We start from the raw sequence: 18,637 nt of genomic DNA, 5'->3' as shown, positions 1-18,637 counted from the left end.
GTTTAAGAAGCAAGTGATTTCACCTGGAGTGTTTAGTGAGAAAAACATATTTCACTGACTCATTTGAAAAGATATACCTTAGCTTCAGGAGAATAGCACCTGTGTCCACAGACACTTTTAGGTTTTTGACACTTTACTGCCTTGCAGAGCACACCACTGTGGTCCTTCCTTAACTTCTGGATTTTAGGGCATGAATGCTTTTTACGTAAGAGATCATATCCAAGAATGATGCCATTTGGCTTCCCTGGAGACATCCAATCAACTTGAAGGGATCTGCAATGGATAGAATAATCAATACCTCTGAGTAGACAACATTTAGCATCGCCGCCATCAGCCTGATGTACTTTGAGTTCAGCTCCCAGATTGGTCAGAAAGTCCATTCTGTCAACAACTTCTTATTAAGAAGCTGAAGCAAAAGAATATATATACTAATATATGTATGCTCATATATGCTACTACCATACAATGTGTTTAGAGAATCAATGAAAACTAGGTAAGTTTTTGGGAGGATAACACATGACAAGAGTCTACTTTAAAGAGTCCACTTTGAATTTCAGAGACAAGGAGAAAAGTACCATTGTTTTGGCTAGGCAGGAAAATGAACAGAAAATTTTGAGTTGTAAGGAAAAGTAAGACACAAGCAACATGATAAGGTGGAAAATAAGGTGTAAATTAGAACGTGTGGTAGACCTCATCTCTACTTAAAATCACCTTCTTTGCCTTCCATTCCCAGCTCACACTAGTGATATTGTCACATAGCTGCTCATAGATACGCAGCTAGAAAACCACAGTGGGAGCCTCTGAAGGTTCCTAGGCAATTTCAGCCTTTGTGGCACAGGCATCACCTGCCCCCTTTCTCTTTCTGCTAAACATGATGTCTGCAACCTCAGCAATCATCTTGCAGCCACTTGAGAAAGATCACAATAATCAAAGAGAGGCCACCATATTATTTGCTATGACTGAACCACTGCCAGCAACAATTTGCAACCTCTAGAATTATTTACTCAAGCCTCTGTTGTTGATGTTTTGTTACTTGTAGCCAAAATAAATGCCAAGATTGGTAAAATCTTGTTATCAATGGGTAAACTTATCAACTGGTAAAAATAATCAATGAATGTATTTATTTATAAATTATATCAAGTAATAAACTTGATAAAATCCCTCTACATACACTTTACTTTGACATATTTTAATTTTTGACTGACATAAACAGATTTGTTTCTCTAATAATTCTTTAAATATCACGGTCAGACATGTTTTGTGGTAAGAAATAATAGGAATTGCAGATTCCCATAACAAATATCTTTACATCATTCTGTACATTCACATTGCTTACATCTTTACATCATATTCTAGGAGATGCTTGATTCTTAAAAATGAGCAACAATTTCATCATAAATACGAGTTTACTTTTTGCAGGGGAGGTTGGTATACTATAAGGGCATAATGTCTGACCAAAACTTTATTGTACTTTCAATGATCTATTAATATTTCATTTGTTGAAATAAATGAAATCATAACATCAAGCTGTCCATTAGGAATCAACCCTGAATAAAATGATTCACTCTCAGGTTAAGGCTACAAAACTTTAATTCTGCACTTAGGACTACTTGACAGAATGATCCAGCCTAGATAACACACCCGTACTATCTTTAGCATTTTTTAAATAAGCTCTGTAAGCAGAATAGTTAAAGTTCTTAATAAAGCCCCAGAGATTTGGATATGACATATTCTTGCAATTGAGCATGGTAAGGAAAGCCTACTATTTGCAAAACACTAGGTGAATGTAAAAAAAATAATTATTTTTAGTCTCATTGTTTTCAAAAATAGGGGTGGAACTCTGGCATTCAAGATTAATTCTATTTTTATAATTCTAGAATTTCTAACTATAACAATTAATCAGTTACAAATAGTTACAGGCCACTTTTACATAGAAAACATTCTAGTAGATACTTGAGAAGAGAGCAAGCACACATAAGCTTAGTCCCTCCACTTCAAAGCTCTTTAAATCTCACAATAACTCATGTGACCACTTTTCTGCCATTGTGTTAGATGGTATTTTTGTTATACTTTCATTTTAAGAAGAAATATATCTTTACAGGCAAAATTACTGGACCCTATCAGAATTCCAAGTGACATCATATATTAGGAATTCAATTAAGCCCAAACATTTACATTAAAAAGCAGCAGTCAAGATAAACCTTGACATTTTAATAGACTGCTAAAAAAAAAAAAGAAAAGAAAATTATTATTTCATTTTCTTGGGGGTACAAACATAACACATTCACTAATAAGACTCTGTAGATAGGAAATTAATGTCACCTACAAGAGAACAGTTTCATAGGTGACTTGTATAGTCACCATTATTATTCTAAGGTCTTTATCCAACTCTCAAAATTAATTCCACATTTTCCAGATACCTCTTTTGTATTCACTGCATAATCAACTACAGGAAAGACTACATTAAGTGACATTCAAGGGTCTGACTTTTCCACAAAAGCCAGTGAATTAGTAAAGTCTAGAAAACATCATATAGACTACCATGCCATTGTAACTTCTTCTAGCAGAGAATAACCGTGAAGTGAGACTGCTTATATTTTTAGTGATAACATGAACAGTTTTGCTTTTGAGGATCTGAGTCAGGTACATGAAGGTAAATGATCAAAGAAGATTCGGGTTTAACACCTATATATTTCTCATTAGAACCAAAGAGAATGACCCTGAAAAACCTTTTGGTTGCTGATTTGAAATGAAAGACATCTCTGAGAAATATGCACCATTATTAACTGGATTAATGGTTTCATACCTTTGATGTTTAAGAATAACAGAGAAAAAAACATTCTTATACCCATAGGAATGAATGTTAAATATTGGGGAAACAACCTGAAGCTTTTTGGTATAGATTAATAAAGGTTGTTTGCTTAGGCAGAAAAATAAACCAACTGTGAGTCCTTGTATGGATTTTTTTGGTAGATTTGTTCATAAAGTCATGATTGGAGTTTAACTTCCAGAACACTAGGGAATAAAATTTAAGCTACCTTAATAGTTTGTGATGAAAACCACTATATCTACACATATTTTGATACATGGATTCATTGATTGTTCAGACATGTTAGTTGGAGTTATTTTTTCAAATTATGTCACATTGTTGGTAGATTTAAATACTACTGTGGCCACCACCACAATAAATCGTCGCTTTTAATTCTTAGTTCAGGAAGTACAAAATAACATGAGGATAGAAAGCAGTATGGGAAAATCATTTCTTTATCACCTACCTCTATACAGGTGAATATTAACATGTTACAGGACAGATAGAATTTTTTTAAGGATTTTATTTATTTACTCACGATAGACACACACACACAGAGGCAGAGACACAGGCAGAGGGAGAAGCAGGCACCCTGCAGGGAGCCTGATGTGGGACTTGATCCTGGGACCCCAGGATCACACCCTGAGTTGAAGGCAGACGCTCAACGACTGAGCCACTGAGGCATCCCGACAGATAGAATTTTTATGAAGAATTAGGGTTCCCATGGCACTCTTTAATATTTTATTCCAGTATTTTATTACCATTTTGACAAAATGTTCTTGTTTGAGCCAAAGGGGGAAAAAAAAAAAAACTTCATATACCTTATGATATCAGTCTAGATTGTGGATCTGGATTTCCTGATCATGTTTACACAAACCTTTTTTTCTTTCCAATTCAACTTGGTCATTTTTTGTTAATTATGTATGTAACACTAAAGTTCTTCCAGATTATGGCTATCACAAACGATCAGGTAATTTTTAATGTAGGATTAAATAAATATATGATGAAAAAATCAACTCTCATCTCTCAAAGCATTAGAATATTTAATTATGTATTAGGATATTTAGCGTAACTTGTAATAGGTGAAAAATCAAGACAAAATGTGTGTGCTTGGGTAATAGGAGATATAAAACATGTATACACGAAGCATTTAAATGTTATATAGCAATGTAAAATTGAGTGTTTAAATGTGTTTAGGCTACAGATATTATAAAAACACATAAGCAAAGATCACTGTGTTCTACACAAAACAATGAAGGTCTCATGGGACAAATGGCTGTGGACTTGAATTAGGGAATAAGGATGGAAAGATTCTGGGCAGGAAAACCAACATAAGCAAAAGTAAGGGGTGGAAATCAGCCTAGGTGTGTATGGAAGATTAATGTGATCAACTTGATGAATGAATAAGCTGCATCCAGCAGTAAAGGAGGGTAAATTTGAATAAAAGAAAAAATTTTCTGGAGTCCCACAAATACCATGCTGAGTTTGATCATGAAATAGTATGATTGTGAGTGTTGTCACCATCAGAATATAAAGCCCCTTTGAATTAATAACCTGACAAGTTAGAGTGGAAGAGACTTGGGGTAGAGAAAAATGTCAGTGAGCTACATTAGCAACTCAACTAGGAAAGAATGTGAATGGGGAATGGGAGTTTGAACTACAGCCCCAAACTGAGGATGACAGATAATGAGTTTCTCCATTTAAAAGTGGTATTTCACCTCTAAGGGGAACAGCAAGGTTCTATTGAATTCTGAGGATAAAAATGCTCTTTAACATTGTCTCATCACCCAGAACAACCAAAAATAAATGGAATTCTAGGAGAGTTTTAGAAACTCTCACTAAATATTTAGTGAGTATTTATGAAATACCTCATAGATGTCAGGCACTGTTCTCTAGTGATCAGTGAGCAAAATAGGTAAAGCCCACCCACCCACCCTTTTTTTTTCATAAAACTTACATTTTTCTTGGAGAAGAGGGACAGTAAAGAAACACATAAGTATATCATATGCCAGGTTGGTAGTCTGAGCAGGCCTGCTTCTTCCATGTAGAAATCGGAAAGAAGGGGTGAAACAAGCCCAGAGAAGTCTCCAAGCAGAGGGAACAGGATGTGTAAAAGGCACTGAGGCTTGTTGAACAGCCAGTGAATCTAATAGGACTGGACTGGACTGAGCAAGAGATAGAATGTTGGAAAATGAGATCAGAGGGATGGGGAAGGCTGGACTGGGGGATTGCAGATGATGTAGGATTTTATAGAACACAGAAATTACTGAATGTGTTTTTGAGTGTGTTGGAAAGCCATTGGAGGTTGGAGGTTTTTGAGGCAAGGATGAAAGAGGAGTTAATTATTTACTTAGTGAAGAATGACATCAAATCCACCCCCTAATTTCCACTGGCATACCCTAGGCTGAAGAAAGCATTCCAAATATGTCACTTAGAAGAAACTGGAAGTAGAGAAATTGGAGGCACTTGTTTCTCATGGTTGGTATTTACTGAGATGCAAAAATGTGTAAGTTCAATCTGTTGCTGTCCTTGGAGGATAGTAAGGAGTTTGCAAACAGCTTGACATGGAGTTTGACAGTCTATATAAGCAAAGAAAAAGTGTTTTCCTTTAGAGAAAGATTAGAGGTTAGGTATTGTCCAGAGCAGCTGCAATGAAAAGGTAAAGTGCAGAGTGCCACATGGCACAGATCAGTGAGCTTCTCCTGAGCCATGAGATGCTTTGCAACAGAGCTAGGCTTGAGCCAGCTTGCAGGTACACTGCTCGTGGTGGCAGCCTTCTAGGAAGAGGACACTCCAGGAAGAAGAGTCCCTGGGATGTCTTACTCTGTTGGCACCACAACAGATCAGTTATTGAGGATCACACTCGTGTGACGAAATTTGGCTATGCAGAGATCCTCTTGGGACCTCTCAAGGGAAACACAATTGTCCAGTAAAGTGCCACTTGACACACAGAGAGCTTTGGTGGCCACCCAGTGATGTCAGTGAAATAACATTGAGATGAGAACATACTGGATAAAAGGAGGGAAAGAGCAAGGAGAGGGGACCAGGCAAGTGGCGATCAGGCCTGAGCTTATGAAACAGTAGAATCGTTGAATCAAACAGGAGCTTAGTATTTTGCTGGAGATAGAAAAGACTTTTTAATACTTGATCATGAATCTTAATTATCAAAATGAGACTCATAACTAAAAATAATTCTAAAGCCATAGGATGTTTCGGAGAGACTTTCAAGAGTTGAGAAGATCACAGCCAAAGGATTATGGTTTAGGCAGCAAGTAAAGAGCAAAAAGCAAAGATTTTACCTCTTTGTATCTCATTGAATAAAGACAGCTCCATAAACTGGTTACATAAACTTAAATGATGAAAACTTGAGCCAAGGTGGCAGTGTTAGAAATGGAGAAAAGAAACACATATAAGAAGATGCTTCAAAAGGAAACATACCAAAATTGATATTTAGTGAACTCAGGGGATTAAACAAATTCAAAGATACATGTCTGTGACAGTACACAGGTGGTGGTGCATTTGTGAAAAGGGACGGGACGTTGGAAAAGATGATGGGTTAGATGAAAATGAACTTCTGAGGCTTGAGGTGGTGGGTGGACAGCAACACAGAAAATCGATGGAAAATTGCATACATGAAACTGGAGTCTGGGGAGATGTCTTCGAGACATCAGAATGACCAAAACTGTGATGTTTAAACTCCATGATTAGGAGGGAGAGTCTTTCTCTTCAAGACACCCATGATGAATAAATGGATTTGGGATGGACCTAATAAAAGAAATGAATGGGTGTTCAGAGTACAGGGGACAGCATGGCCATTAAGGGCCAAAATAAATTAGGAAAAGCTGTATTTTGCTGAGAGGTACACAGTCTACCTCAGGCACTGAGCAACTTCTCTGGGAGCTTCAAGAGGTAGAGAAGTTATAGGAGTTTAGGAAAGAGGGGTTGCTGAGGAAATGAGGACACTGATGGCAGTCTTAAAAGTAAGCTCAATATTCTGTGAGGTGTTTTAATAAAAAAAATGTCTCAAAAAATGTCTCTGATCATCAGAACCCACTGGCTATTAAAACAATAATTCCTGAATTATAAGACTTGATTTTATCTGTACAACAATAGTAAATATACTTCAAGTGATCCCTTTTAAGAGGCCTTCCCATATCCCTTACAGACTCTAACAGAGGGGCACCTGGCTGGCTCAGTTGGTAAAATATGTAACTTTTGATGTTGGGGTTGTGAGTTTGAGCCCTATGTTGGGCATTGAGCCTACTTTAAAAACAAAACAAAACAAAACAAAAAACAAACAAAAAACTCTAACAGAAAGTTCTAGTCCAAATTAGATGTATGTATCTACACTTGTCCATATTGGTAAGGGAGGGAGTTTAGAATATGGATGAAGAAGACTTAATTTGACATATTACATCTACAGTCCAATATTCTCTCTATTAAAAAAAAGAATAAAATAAACCACAGCCTAAACTTTTTTTTTCACACAAAATACAAAATTTTACTTCAGTGTTCAAGCTATCAGTCATGAAAAAAGTCAGAGAGGGAAAATTAAGGATAGAGATGATTCTCCGGTTGTATATATATATAAAAAAGTCATATTCTAAAAAAATAAAAAAATAAAAAATAGAGGCTCAAAGTTTCACCTCAAATTTGGTGAGGCAAAAAGAGGAAAATTCTTTTTCCACAAGCTCTAACCTTTTTTGCTATTTTCAACCCCAAACCAAATAATTTGAGCACATAAGGAGATTTATAAATGATGATAGTGGTTTAACCTTCATTTAAAGACACACACAGCCTGTGCTGCTTTCATAAAGGCTTCTGAGAAGTTGGTATGTAAAAATATCATTTATATCATTCAGTAGCTTCAGGCAAATTTTCAAACAATTATTTGCAAATGCTACAAAGACATTATACCACAGACTCCTCATCAATAATACAGCCCTGAACTGATTTGGAGCTGAAAACACTGCCATGGTTCCAATTAAAGACAATGAAAGACATGATCTGTGTTCTCTCTCTGCTTTCCTTTGACCCTCGCCCCTGGAAATCATGCATTTTGAAATACTAGCAGTAACTAATAAAACTCTTTCCTGTTTATGTTCCTCTTTTCTCTTTTTCAGCTTATCTATGTATAGAGAATAAATAAGTAAACTTTCCAGGCAGCCCAGCATCAAGTGAAGCTGTCAGCTCCTGTGTTTGTCATATTTCAATCCAAGCCAGAGCCAGCTAGCTATCTTCATCCAGCATAGACTCTACATTCTCAAGGACCAGAATTAATGAATTAACTATTGATTAAATTCCACTCTAGCAAATCCACCAAGGCAAATAAATGAACTACCCAGGGCACGTGTAGGCCATGGCCAGACATGTCTGGGCTATCGATCACTAGTTAGTATTCATTCTTTTGGGATATAGAAGCAGCTGATGATAATATGACAAGTATGGAAAATGTGATGTAGAAACAGAGTTTGTTTCTGGAGGAGCAGCTTACAGAACTAGAAGGGCTCATGTGATCTTTCGACATTGTGTGCTAGAGCATCTTTGGTTTATTCACAATAGAAAAAAACATGCATAAATGCTTGTGCTACAGATGTCATATAAGTTAAGGCCAAGACAAAGATGAGTTAATGCAGTTCATGCATATAATCAAACAGGCTGATACACTCTCTGTATATGTTATTATAATACATGAAAATTAAATGTCACTATTTTGTCCTTCCAAAAATAAACAAAGAATCTAAGAATTGTGTGTCTTATTAGAAACCAAATTATTTAAAGTGCTATAGAAGTTAACTCAGTCTCCTGACATTTTTCTGGAAGAATTTCTCATTTGATTTTGTCTGTTGCTAATATAAAAGAGATTTTTTGAACCAAAATAAAAAAAAAAAAACATAACTAACAAGTTTACATTGCCAGAAGTATAATAAAATTACACAAACAATAAGATGCACATAGGAGGCTAACTGCTTTGCTGTTGGTATAATTTTGATTAATGGCTTGGCAGCCTATAGCTGCTCATTAGAGTCTTGCCTTTGGAAAATGTTGCTTTTCTATGATGAATCATTTTTAGAAAGGAAAGATTTTTCTTGCCAATATTTGATTGTGAATGATTTCTGTCAAGTTTTTTCTAGATTTTGACCAAAAAAAGAAAAAAAAAAAAAAAGGAAGGAAGGAAGAAACAGAAAAATAAAAAGAAAACAAAGTTGAGGTTCCTGGGTAGCTTAGTCAGTTAAATATCTGACTCTTGGTCAGCTCAGGTCATGATCTCAGGGTCGTTAGATTGAGCCCTGCATTGAGTTCCCGTTCAGTGGGGAGTCTACTTGAGACTCTCTCTCTCCCTCTCCCTCTGCCCCCCCAAATAAACAAATAAATAAATAAACCTTTAAAAAAAAGGAAAAAAAGTTGCCAAAGGGATTGGAATATATATTTTTTAACCACAACTATATATATATATATGTATATATGTATATATGTGTGTATATATATACACACACACATATAGTGTATATATATATTATATAGTATACTATATATACTATATATTTATATTTATATATCTGTAGCTGGCCAATATGGAGTAAACCTATTACAGCCTGTCTTTCTGACTGATCACCACTAGAAAGTGTGTAGAAATTACAAGAAGCAACCACCCAAGGGTTCTGAAAAGTTAACAATAGAGGCAGATCAGGAGGAGAGCCAAAACTTGAAAATAAATTAAAGGATGAATTTGTCAGAGTTTCCCCTCTTTCATCTCCCATTTTAACCTAAGAGCAACCTGGTGTAGAACTGTGCACTGAGCAAGAAAAACCTGTGAGAAACTCTGTCTTTCTGGCCAGAGTACAAAAGGCCTTACAAGCCAGAAGGTCTGAGGGAAATTCCTGTTTTCTTGTTTTCTTTTTTTCCTCTGTTCTGAGGATGATTCTATTCAAGGAGCTGTATTATAGCAGTGCTGGCCAAATGGGAATCTAAAATCCCAGAAAGAGAAAAATCTCTTTCTGACCAGAAGAACCAGGAACCAGGAAAAGGGGCTCTTGTGTGGCTCCCAAATAGTATGTGGGAGGGTATCCCTGTTTTTCCTTCTATTGTCTCTTATCTTATTTCCCCAACACAGCCTCATTTAAATAAAATGTAAGGAACTTGGAAAGCTAAAATTCTAAGAGAAACCATGTCTTTCTAGCCAAAGATCCCACAGAGGAGGTACAAGTGATCTGGAAAATGTGGGAGAAATCTCAGAGAAGAGAAAGCTAGGTGATCTTCTACTCTGTGTATGAACCAACACAAGTCCTGACTCAACTCCAAACTGTACGTGTATGATTGCTTCCCATGCAAAAGAAATCTGAGCATCATAGCAAAGACTTTGAGACCTGAATCATTACATAGTTCCTCAAACAAATACCAGATTAGTTTCTGAAAGGTGCACACATGGAGCAGACATGAAGCAGCATAGCAAAACTTTTGAAAAGTGGGCTGTCATTGGAATCACTGAGCACCCAAAGCAAGACAGTATCTGCAGTCTGAAGCTAACCAGATGATTACCTGCTAAATGAAACAAACAAAAATCCTTCAAATTTTTAACAGGACTCAAATGATCACAATCTAATATTCAAAATGTCCAGGAAACAAACTAAAATCACTCAAAATTACACAAATCAAAAGGAAGTTGAAGCAGCTGTATTAGTATCAGACAAACTATGCTTGATATTGAGAAAATTATCAGGAAACAAAAGGGATTTTACACAATAATGAACGAATCAATTTACCAAGACATAGCAATCCTGAACGTTTATGCACCTACTAATAAAGCATCAAAATACATGGGGCAAAAAACTGGTAGTTCTAGAAAAGAAATAGATAAGCTCACAATTATATTTGGGGGTTTCAACATTCTTCTCACAATTTTTGCTTTTGAGAACAGTCCCAGTGAAGGCAACAAAGGCTTTTATCCTTCCAATTGTAGTCTTCCACTTTGAGTTTTAGATTGCCCTTCATCCCAGCTTTCCACTGTGTCTAAGTAGCCTTAATTCATAGGCATCTCTGTTTCTCCAGAGAATATACTTCTGGTATCCTGGGAGTGGAATATGCCAGAGAGCAAGAGAAGTAGACATCTGCATGCATAATATGGAGGTGAGGAACCTTGAATTTTTTTATGGTTAATTTTATGCATCAACTTGACTGAGCCACAAAGTGCCCAGATATTTGGCTAAACATTTCTGGGTAAAAAAAAAAAAAAAAAAAAAAAAAAAAAAAAAAAAAAAAAAAAAAAAAAAAAAAAAAAAATAAACATTTCTGGGTAGATCTGGGAGGTTATTTCTAAGGAGATTAGCATTTGAAATGGTGGACTTAGTTAAGCAGATTTCACTTAAGGACACATTTAAATATAGGAATTTTTTCATGCATTTAGGCATTTGTCCACAGATTACTAAATAAAGGGAAGTGAAACTGGAAAATCAGGGACATTAAAACCTAAACATTAAAAGATGTGTCCAGTGAAGATCAACAAATAATAATCCAAAAATTTAATTTACAGATTTGGGGTGGGTGGGGCGGCAGAAGGAGAGAAAGAGGATCTTAAGTAGGCTACACACTCAGTGCGGAGGCCTACATGGGGCTTAATCGCACAATCCTGAAACCATGACCTGAGCGGAAATCAAGAGTCTGATGCCTAACTGACTGAGCCACTCAGGTACCCCTTGATTTATGGAGATTTTTATAGCAACTTTTTAAATAAGATTGTCATTGCTGGGATAAAATCTTTGATTTTAACTTTCATTGCTTATGATCATTTCCTTGGATTAACTGGCAAAAAACATTACCTTGAAGTGATGCCATGAATTGTAGGTGTTGGTATATCACTCGGGGTATCTTCCACAGTGGTGAATTGGGTTCCATTACTTTTCACACAGGCATATTTGGTGCAGACTTCAACCTGCAAACAGCAATTTGCAAGAGAACAAATCCAATTATTTTCAAACTATAGACTGCCAATGGATCAAATCCATCTACCCTCATTTCATAGGACTCTCCTATAGTTCTCTACAACTTCTTGGAGTTCTATAAATATTAATTTTTGATGTTAATTGACTCCACTGGGATGAACTCAGAATTGAACATAGAAATGAGCTCAAGACAATTGATTTAGTGATTAAAATGGTGATGTTTAGTCTCTGGTTCCAACCATTCAGAAAGAGACAGATATATTAATCTATTTGGAGCACAGTTAAGGAATGGAAGATGTCTGCACGCAGAATGGGTTATCACTGCATACTGCTCTCTAGATCTGTAACCAGGTAGTGTAATGATGATATCTTCCAGAAGTCCTGACACTTTATAACCAATAGCTGAAATGCTAATGTGAAACAGAAGAAAAATGAGGCCAAAGAAGCCTTCCAATGTGGCTGAGCTATTTTATATCCATTTGTTCCAGCTGCAATTGTATTTTTACCTTAATCACAGCAGAAAATCATCATTTACCCCTTTAATTCTACCACCTATTCTGAATAAAAACTGAGGAGAGTGGAGTAACTAAAGATTAGAAATCGAGTTGATCAAGCCTTAGTAACACAAGAGGAACATATTCAGGTAGAGGGAGGAGAGACAAATGAAGCGTACAGATGCCTGCTAGTGGAACCTCCACAAAGCGACATCATTCTGTTCCCAATGAAGGGATAAGCCAAAGAGAAACTGTACTTTTTCCAACACTAATTTACTTTCAGCACCTAATACATCAATGGAAGAGAGAAGGAAACAGGTGAATCTTAATCACTAACACTGAGCTTTTAAGTGAAGCAGTCCTCCGACTATCCACCGGCAGTTGAGAAAAAACAAATTCGATTCTTACTGTATTTGGTAGTTATGTCATTTTATTCATGGGGCATTTTGCACATAAATGGGAGTTGAGGTACATTTTTATTGTGCTGTTGAAGTTGTGCTCATTATTTGTGCCATACAGTGTTTTAAGGTAATATTTAGTAGATATTTGGACACTGTCAAGGTCCTCCACTCTGAGTATGTCCAATGAAACCCCAAGTAATTTAAAGTGAAAGGAACTTAAAATACACTTAAACTATACTTGAATTAATGACAATAAAGCTTCATGCGTATTGGGGAATATTTGACTATATGGGACATAATAAGATAACTCAAAATCAACTCAGCTGAATTTATTATATAAAAATGTGCCCAATATTATAATGGGTACTCGCACAAATAACTTTACTGAGTCCTCACAAGTCTGGTTTGTAAATTGGGGATTAGAGAAATCAGGGAAATTGATCAAGCTGGTAAGATATGAGATATATGATCTGAGCTTTACTATACCCTATTGTTTTATTATCTAAATATTAAGCATAGCTTTAGGTTCTTTTTTTTTTTTTTTTCTTTCTTGTCTTATAGCTTTAGGTTCTAAACTACTTAGCTATACCCAAATGTTTTTCCAGAAAGCTTTTATTTTGACTTTAGAAAAATGTGTCAATTTTTTTTTTCCCACCCTTCCTAAGGTAATATTCCAAGTCTCCAGCTCTGGGGCAGGTTTCTGCTGTTACAGCTATATTGAGAAATGTGAATGAAACACAAATATATAAAGGTTTACAGATTCACATTAAAAATAAAATTGAATCGAAAACTGAAATTATTATTCCCTTTAAAATGGAATATATAAAGGAATTCATTCAAAAAAAGTAGATATTTGCATTGGCCTCTATGTGTCTGCTTTATAATCAATACCTATTTTACAGAGGGGGTTAACACAGAGAACCTTAATTCTAAAGTATTAGGCATATCAATTAGGTGCACATTTTATTTTTATTTTTATTTTTTTAAAGATTCTATTTATATATTCATGAGAGACACACACACAGAGAGGCAGAGACACAGGCAGTGGGAGAAGCAGGCTCTGTGCAAGAAGCCTGATGTGGGACTCGATCCCAGGACTCCAGGATCACGCCCTAGGCTGAAGGCAGGTGCTCAACCGCTGAGCCACCCAGGGATCCCAAGGTGCACATTTTAAATGGAGCCAAATCATCTCTGACATCATAAATGAAAATCACTGGAATTTGATATTCAAATTTCTAGCAATTCAACAACTATTTCAAGTGCAGCATTCCTGGACTGTGAAGAGTTTCACAAAAATATAGTTATCAAGAATAAGAACATCTTAGTTACTAATCACAATTTAAGTATGAGATTCTAATTTGGTCTTTTGTCTCCTTATCTTTTTCCATGTCCCAAGTCTGAACAAAATGCTCTCTCCTTAGGCCACTATGACTCAAACCAGTAGGTATGAGTGAAGCCTTTCATAGTAGAACATGCCTGAACCACTTACATATCAACTCTTGCTATATAGTAAGAAAGCTGGATCAGGACATGAGTGCAATAGCACCCAGTGATCTCACCTTACATTGCATTTTGAGTCCTAATAAAGCAAATGAATAAATTGCCTTTTGAGGACTCAGTCAACTTTCTCCATGAGGGCCCAAAAGAGCAAATCCTCCATCACCTTCCTAAACTAACCTTGTTCATAAAACTATGGCTAATTATTTTGAGTGTGATTTTTATTTTATAATCTGACCTATGATGTACATGCACATATGGGCTCACTCTAAGAACCATGAACATAAACATCACTCTACATATTCTAGGCTAAGATAATTTGGGTGGGTTAATGGAAATCACAGAGTATAATGAAAACTAATAAACATATCTTTCTTCTTTTATCAAATATGCTTTTATTTTGTTTTCTGAGGAAGCTAGGCCCAGCAGTGGGAGAGGCTAAAGCTTGGTTGTGGCCAGATGATTGTGTATGTTTCACCTTTAAATGTGGGGGAAAGAAGGAGACGGAAAAATGAAAGCCATAGCATTGAATGGACAAAGTCAGTGAGAAGGTTCTGTGGTCAAAGTTAAACCTTTTGAAAATTATTTACAAAGCTCTATGAATGTTAGAGGTAGTATAGTTTATTTAAAAATTTACCAAATTGCAACCCTTCTCTATAAAATTTGAGTTTCTGAAACACTGTTTTTATCATTCATTTCTACATCTGGCCTTATTACCTTTTTTATCCTAGCACTGTAAGAAGACTCCCAATTCCTTGGGGAAAAGTTCCTTGTAAATGCCTTAGTTGTCTCTATATTTTTTTCTCTTGTGAAGGTCAGTAGATCTCAAAGAGGTCTATGAGTTGGATCTCAGATGGTCAATGCACTCTGAAACTGCACTCTTAACTTCTGTCATATAATTATATACATGTTTTTCTAGGGCAGAGTGCCCTAGAATTATAAAATATAAAATAAGTATCAGATTCGCAAAGAGGTTCAAGGGCAAAAAGGTCTAAATACAATTCTTCTCACATAGGTGAGGGTTGCCACACATGTAGTAAAACCCTTTAATATATCTTGCCTGCCGGACATTCATTTCTGTTGTCTCGTTGCCTTGAGAATCACAGAATGCTAGAGTTGGATAGAATGCTTCAAGTCATAGATCCATTACCCTTGCCTGATCCTAGAGACCCGGGATCGAGTCCCACGTCAGATCCCTGTGTGGAGCCTGCTTCTGCCTCTGCCTGTGTCTCTGCCTCTCTCTCTGTGTGTCTCACATGAATAAATAAATAAAATCTTAAAAAAAAAAAAAAGCATCCATTACCCTTAAAAAAAAAAAGGATAATTTGCCCTAGACAGATTATGTAATTCCTTGGAAGTTATTAAATTAGTAAATAGCAGAAATAGGGATAAAAAAAATGTCTCCACATTCACAGGCTGATTCTGATTTTGCTATCAGTAAAAGAACCAGGCAGGACAAAGGTAAGCTGCACGGTAAGATTTCCTGCAAATATATGACTTGCCCCATTTTGCCGGTGAGAATATCATCGCCACTGCTTTCCATATTACGATTATCTTCTCTCCAGAGACGCATGTGTTTGCCCACAGCAAATAGATTTAATCCTAATCATTTCCCCTCTTTTCTCTCCCCTCCCCCAGTACATAAATAATCTGTAACCAAGACGGAAGGTATCCACTTAGAGACATAGCCCAGCATGTTTTATTTAACATACCTATAAGCTTAACCATCAAAAAACAGTGTTCTAACCTGAATGTCATAGATAGTGAAGGGAGACAGGTCTCTCAGAATGAAAGACCCAGGCACATTCATTCCAGTCTTGTAGAGCTTATTATTTACATAGACAGAATATTCAGTGACAACACCATTTGGGTTTGAAGGAGATGTCCAGATGACACGTACAGCTGTACTGTTGATGATGACAACCTCTGGAGGAAGCATGCCCTGAGGCTCTAGAATTAAAGGAAGAAACTGAATAAACTCCAGCTGTCCCTGAAAAAGCACTTGTTAAACTAAATGCAGATTAGTATTTAGGTTTAGCAAAGGGTTCGTTGCTTATCTGCTTTTCTCTGATGAAGTTATCACAGTCTGTAGTCCTCTGTAAATTGGCTTATTATACTCTCAGTTAGAAACCATAAGAATTGGTGGTAAAATGCTTTATACCACCAGCATAGTGCTAATCTTCAATACTATGTGACCAGTGGGATATGATGATAAATTATTCACCCATCTGCAGCACTAACACATATCTATTATTTGTCTCTTTTCCCATCCTTTCACTCCCTACCTCCCAGGGAAAGAAAAAAAAAAAAAAGGAGGGGGGGAAAGAAAATTTGCTCCTTAAGCAAAAAATAAAACTCAAATACATTGAGGCTGAGGCTGGTGGAACGTAAAAAATCATTTGATGTTACTAGCTTGTAACTCAAGCAATATGAAGCAATAATGCAATATTGTCATTATGTAAATGATTTTGAATGTTGATTACCATAGGTAATGATGAAATCTAACATTAGGAAAAAAATCTTGCTTGGCGTTAAATTACACAATTATTCAAGCATGTCAGAAATAACTATGCAAAGACCTATTTTTATCATAAGAACCCATCTTAACTAGTTGAAAAATTGTCCTTGTGATCCATTCTATTTTATAAACAAAAGGTGTCGACCTTTGGCACCACAAAGGGAAATGGGTTCCACACTTAAAGTGCTCTGCTAATGACCTGGAACACTTGCTTGGGAGGTAATGATATTATAATGTTTATAATGAGACTTTATAAAGCCAAAAAGATTAGAAAGACCATTCCAAACACATTTCAGATTCACAAGTTGCTTCCCTTGCTTCCTCCCCCTTGCTACCTGGCTTAGAAATGAGTCATAGGCAATTTTTCTCAGTGGCTGAACTTCCACCTCCCATTTCTGGTGACTCAGGGAGAGCCCTCACTGTGCCTGGCTGTCTTTTTGAAAAGCATAATGAGAGCAAATCTTAAAAAAAAAAAAAAAAAAATGTTTCCAAATGTCACTGTTTATTGATGTGAACTCAGCTCCAAACTCAGCATACACTGGAAAGAACAGGAACAAACTGGGCTAATATCCCATTATTAGAGCCTTGCGCTGCTGTCTCTAAGGGACCCTGTATTGATCTGCCACCTGACGACAGCAAGCACTTAAGCATTTTAGCCCCAACCCCCTTCCCTCCAACACCGGAAATTTTATAATGGAGGGAGGACTGATCTCAACCTCTGCAAGAATCAATCAATTTCATTTGCATCTCTGAAGCCAAGTGTCCCTTGAAATCTGGACTCACCCCCATCGAAAGTGGTTGCGTGCAGTACTTCGCCACTGATGCTGTGGACTCCATTGAAGACAGAGAGAAAAATCCGATACTCTGTGTTTGGATTTAAGTGGCTGATGACATGAGAGTTTACATCTGGGAGGATTTTGAGAGATTCATTTGAGGTAGCAGAACTCCAAAAAAGTGTATAATATTCAACATCACCTTGTAGGTCTTGAAAGGCTGTTAACAATAAATGCAGGATAGTGTAAATGTGGCTGATCTAAAAGAGTCTCTGGGGGAAAGGACAGAGGATAAACTTTATCATCAGCTGTTTCTAGAAGGAGAAAATGGAAAGCTTATGGAAACTTTTTTATGATGGCATTGGTTTTTATTTTTTTTTTATAACAAAGTCGATTTTCTTTCCCTCACTCCATGATTAATGGCATAGAGACTTATTTTTATAGGAAAATAAACTCTTAACATTTCCTTTAAATATTGTATTTATACTACTTACAGTGTTTCAACTAGTCATCAGAGCTTTAATATAACAGTTGTAAAAGGAAACTAAGAGTAAAATAAAGTATTCAAAACATGGGACAGCCTCCATTTCTAAGTAACATCATTCGATGTTGAGAGAAGTCTATGCTAATGCAAATCAGGGCATTTCCTGACACGGATCCCAGAACTTGAGGCATTTTGAAAACTGCTAAATGCTACCTAAAAGAATATTAGACAGATATCCTGTTATGTACACTGCTGATGTAGTAGAGCGATACAGCATGCTCTCCTTTAGGATTTGCTCAGTAGGATCCCAGGATGATATCTGAATTCTTATTAAGGTTCTCATTCTTTTCGCCTAGTTTATTGTGATTCTATGATGTAGACAAACGCTTCAAGGGTGCCCAAATCAATCACTTCCTGTCTCACAAATATAACTCATCAATTCCTCCACCATTATCCTTTCAAAGACTGGTGTACTGTTTTCTTTTTCTGCTTTTACCTGATTGTTCCTCTTTTGCCCTAAGTTCTGCTTCTCATTACCTTTCTACAATGACGCTTTAAAAAGAAGACATAAAACAGCTTAGATAAGCTTAGATAAGAAATATTTTCTTAGATAAGAAATAGTATAGGTAAACTATAGTATACTCACATTATAATACTTACATTAGTATTATTTTTAAAGACTTTAAGCAGAAACTATTACCTTGGTTCATGTTAGGATTGGG

General features: G+C 36.2%; 1 protein-coding gene across 1 annotated transcript in view; it reads right to left on the bottom strand.

The window, feature by feature from the left end:
- Positions 1-18,637, bottom strand: part of USH2A (usherin) — a 693,391-nt gene that overhangs the window by 188,925 nt on the left and 485,829 nt on the right. The window contains exons 44-47 of the mRNA XM_077886665.1: positions 17,442-17,651; positions 15,888-16,090; positions 11,626-11,738; positions 78-273 (exon numbers count right to left, since the gene is read on the bottom strand). Of these exons, the coding sequence (XP_077742791.1) occupies positions 78-273; positions 11,626-11,738; positions 15,888-16,090; positions 17,442-17,651 (722 nt within the window). The remainder of the gene's footprint in view (positions 1-77; positions 274-11,625; positions 11,739-15,887; positions 16,091-17,441; positions 17,652-18,637) is intronic.

This window comes from Canis aureus, chromosome 38 (genome assembly GCF_053574225.1).
Source record: "Canis aureus isolate CA01 chromosome 38, VMU_Caureus_v.1.0, whole genome shotgun sequence".
In the NCBI taxonomy this organism is placed as follows: domain Eukaryota; kingdom Metazoa; phylum Chordata; class Mammalia; order Carnivora; family Canidae; genus Canis; species Canis aureus.
The sequence above is the reverse complement of the archived record's forward strand: the minus strand, read 5'-3'. Positions and strand labels throughout refer to the sequence as shown.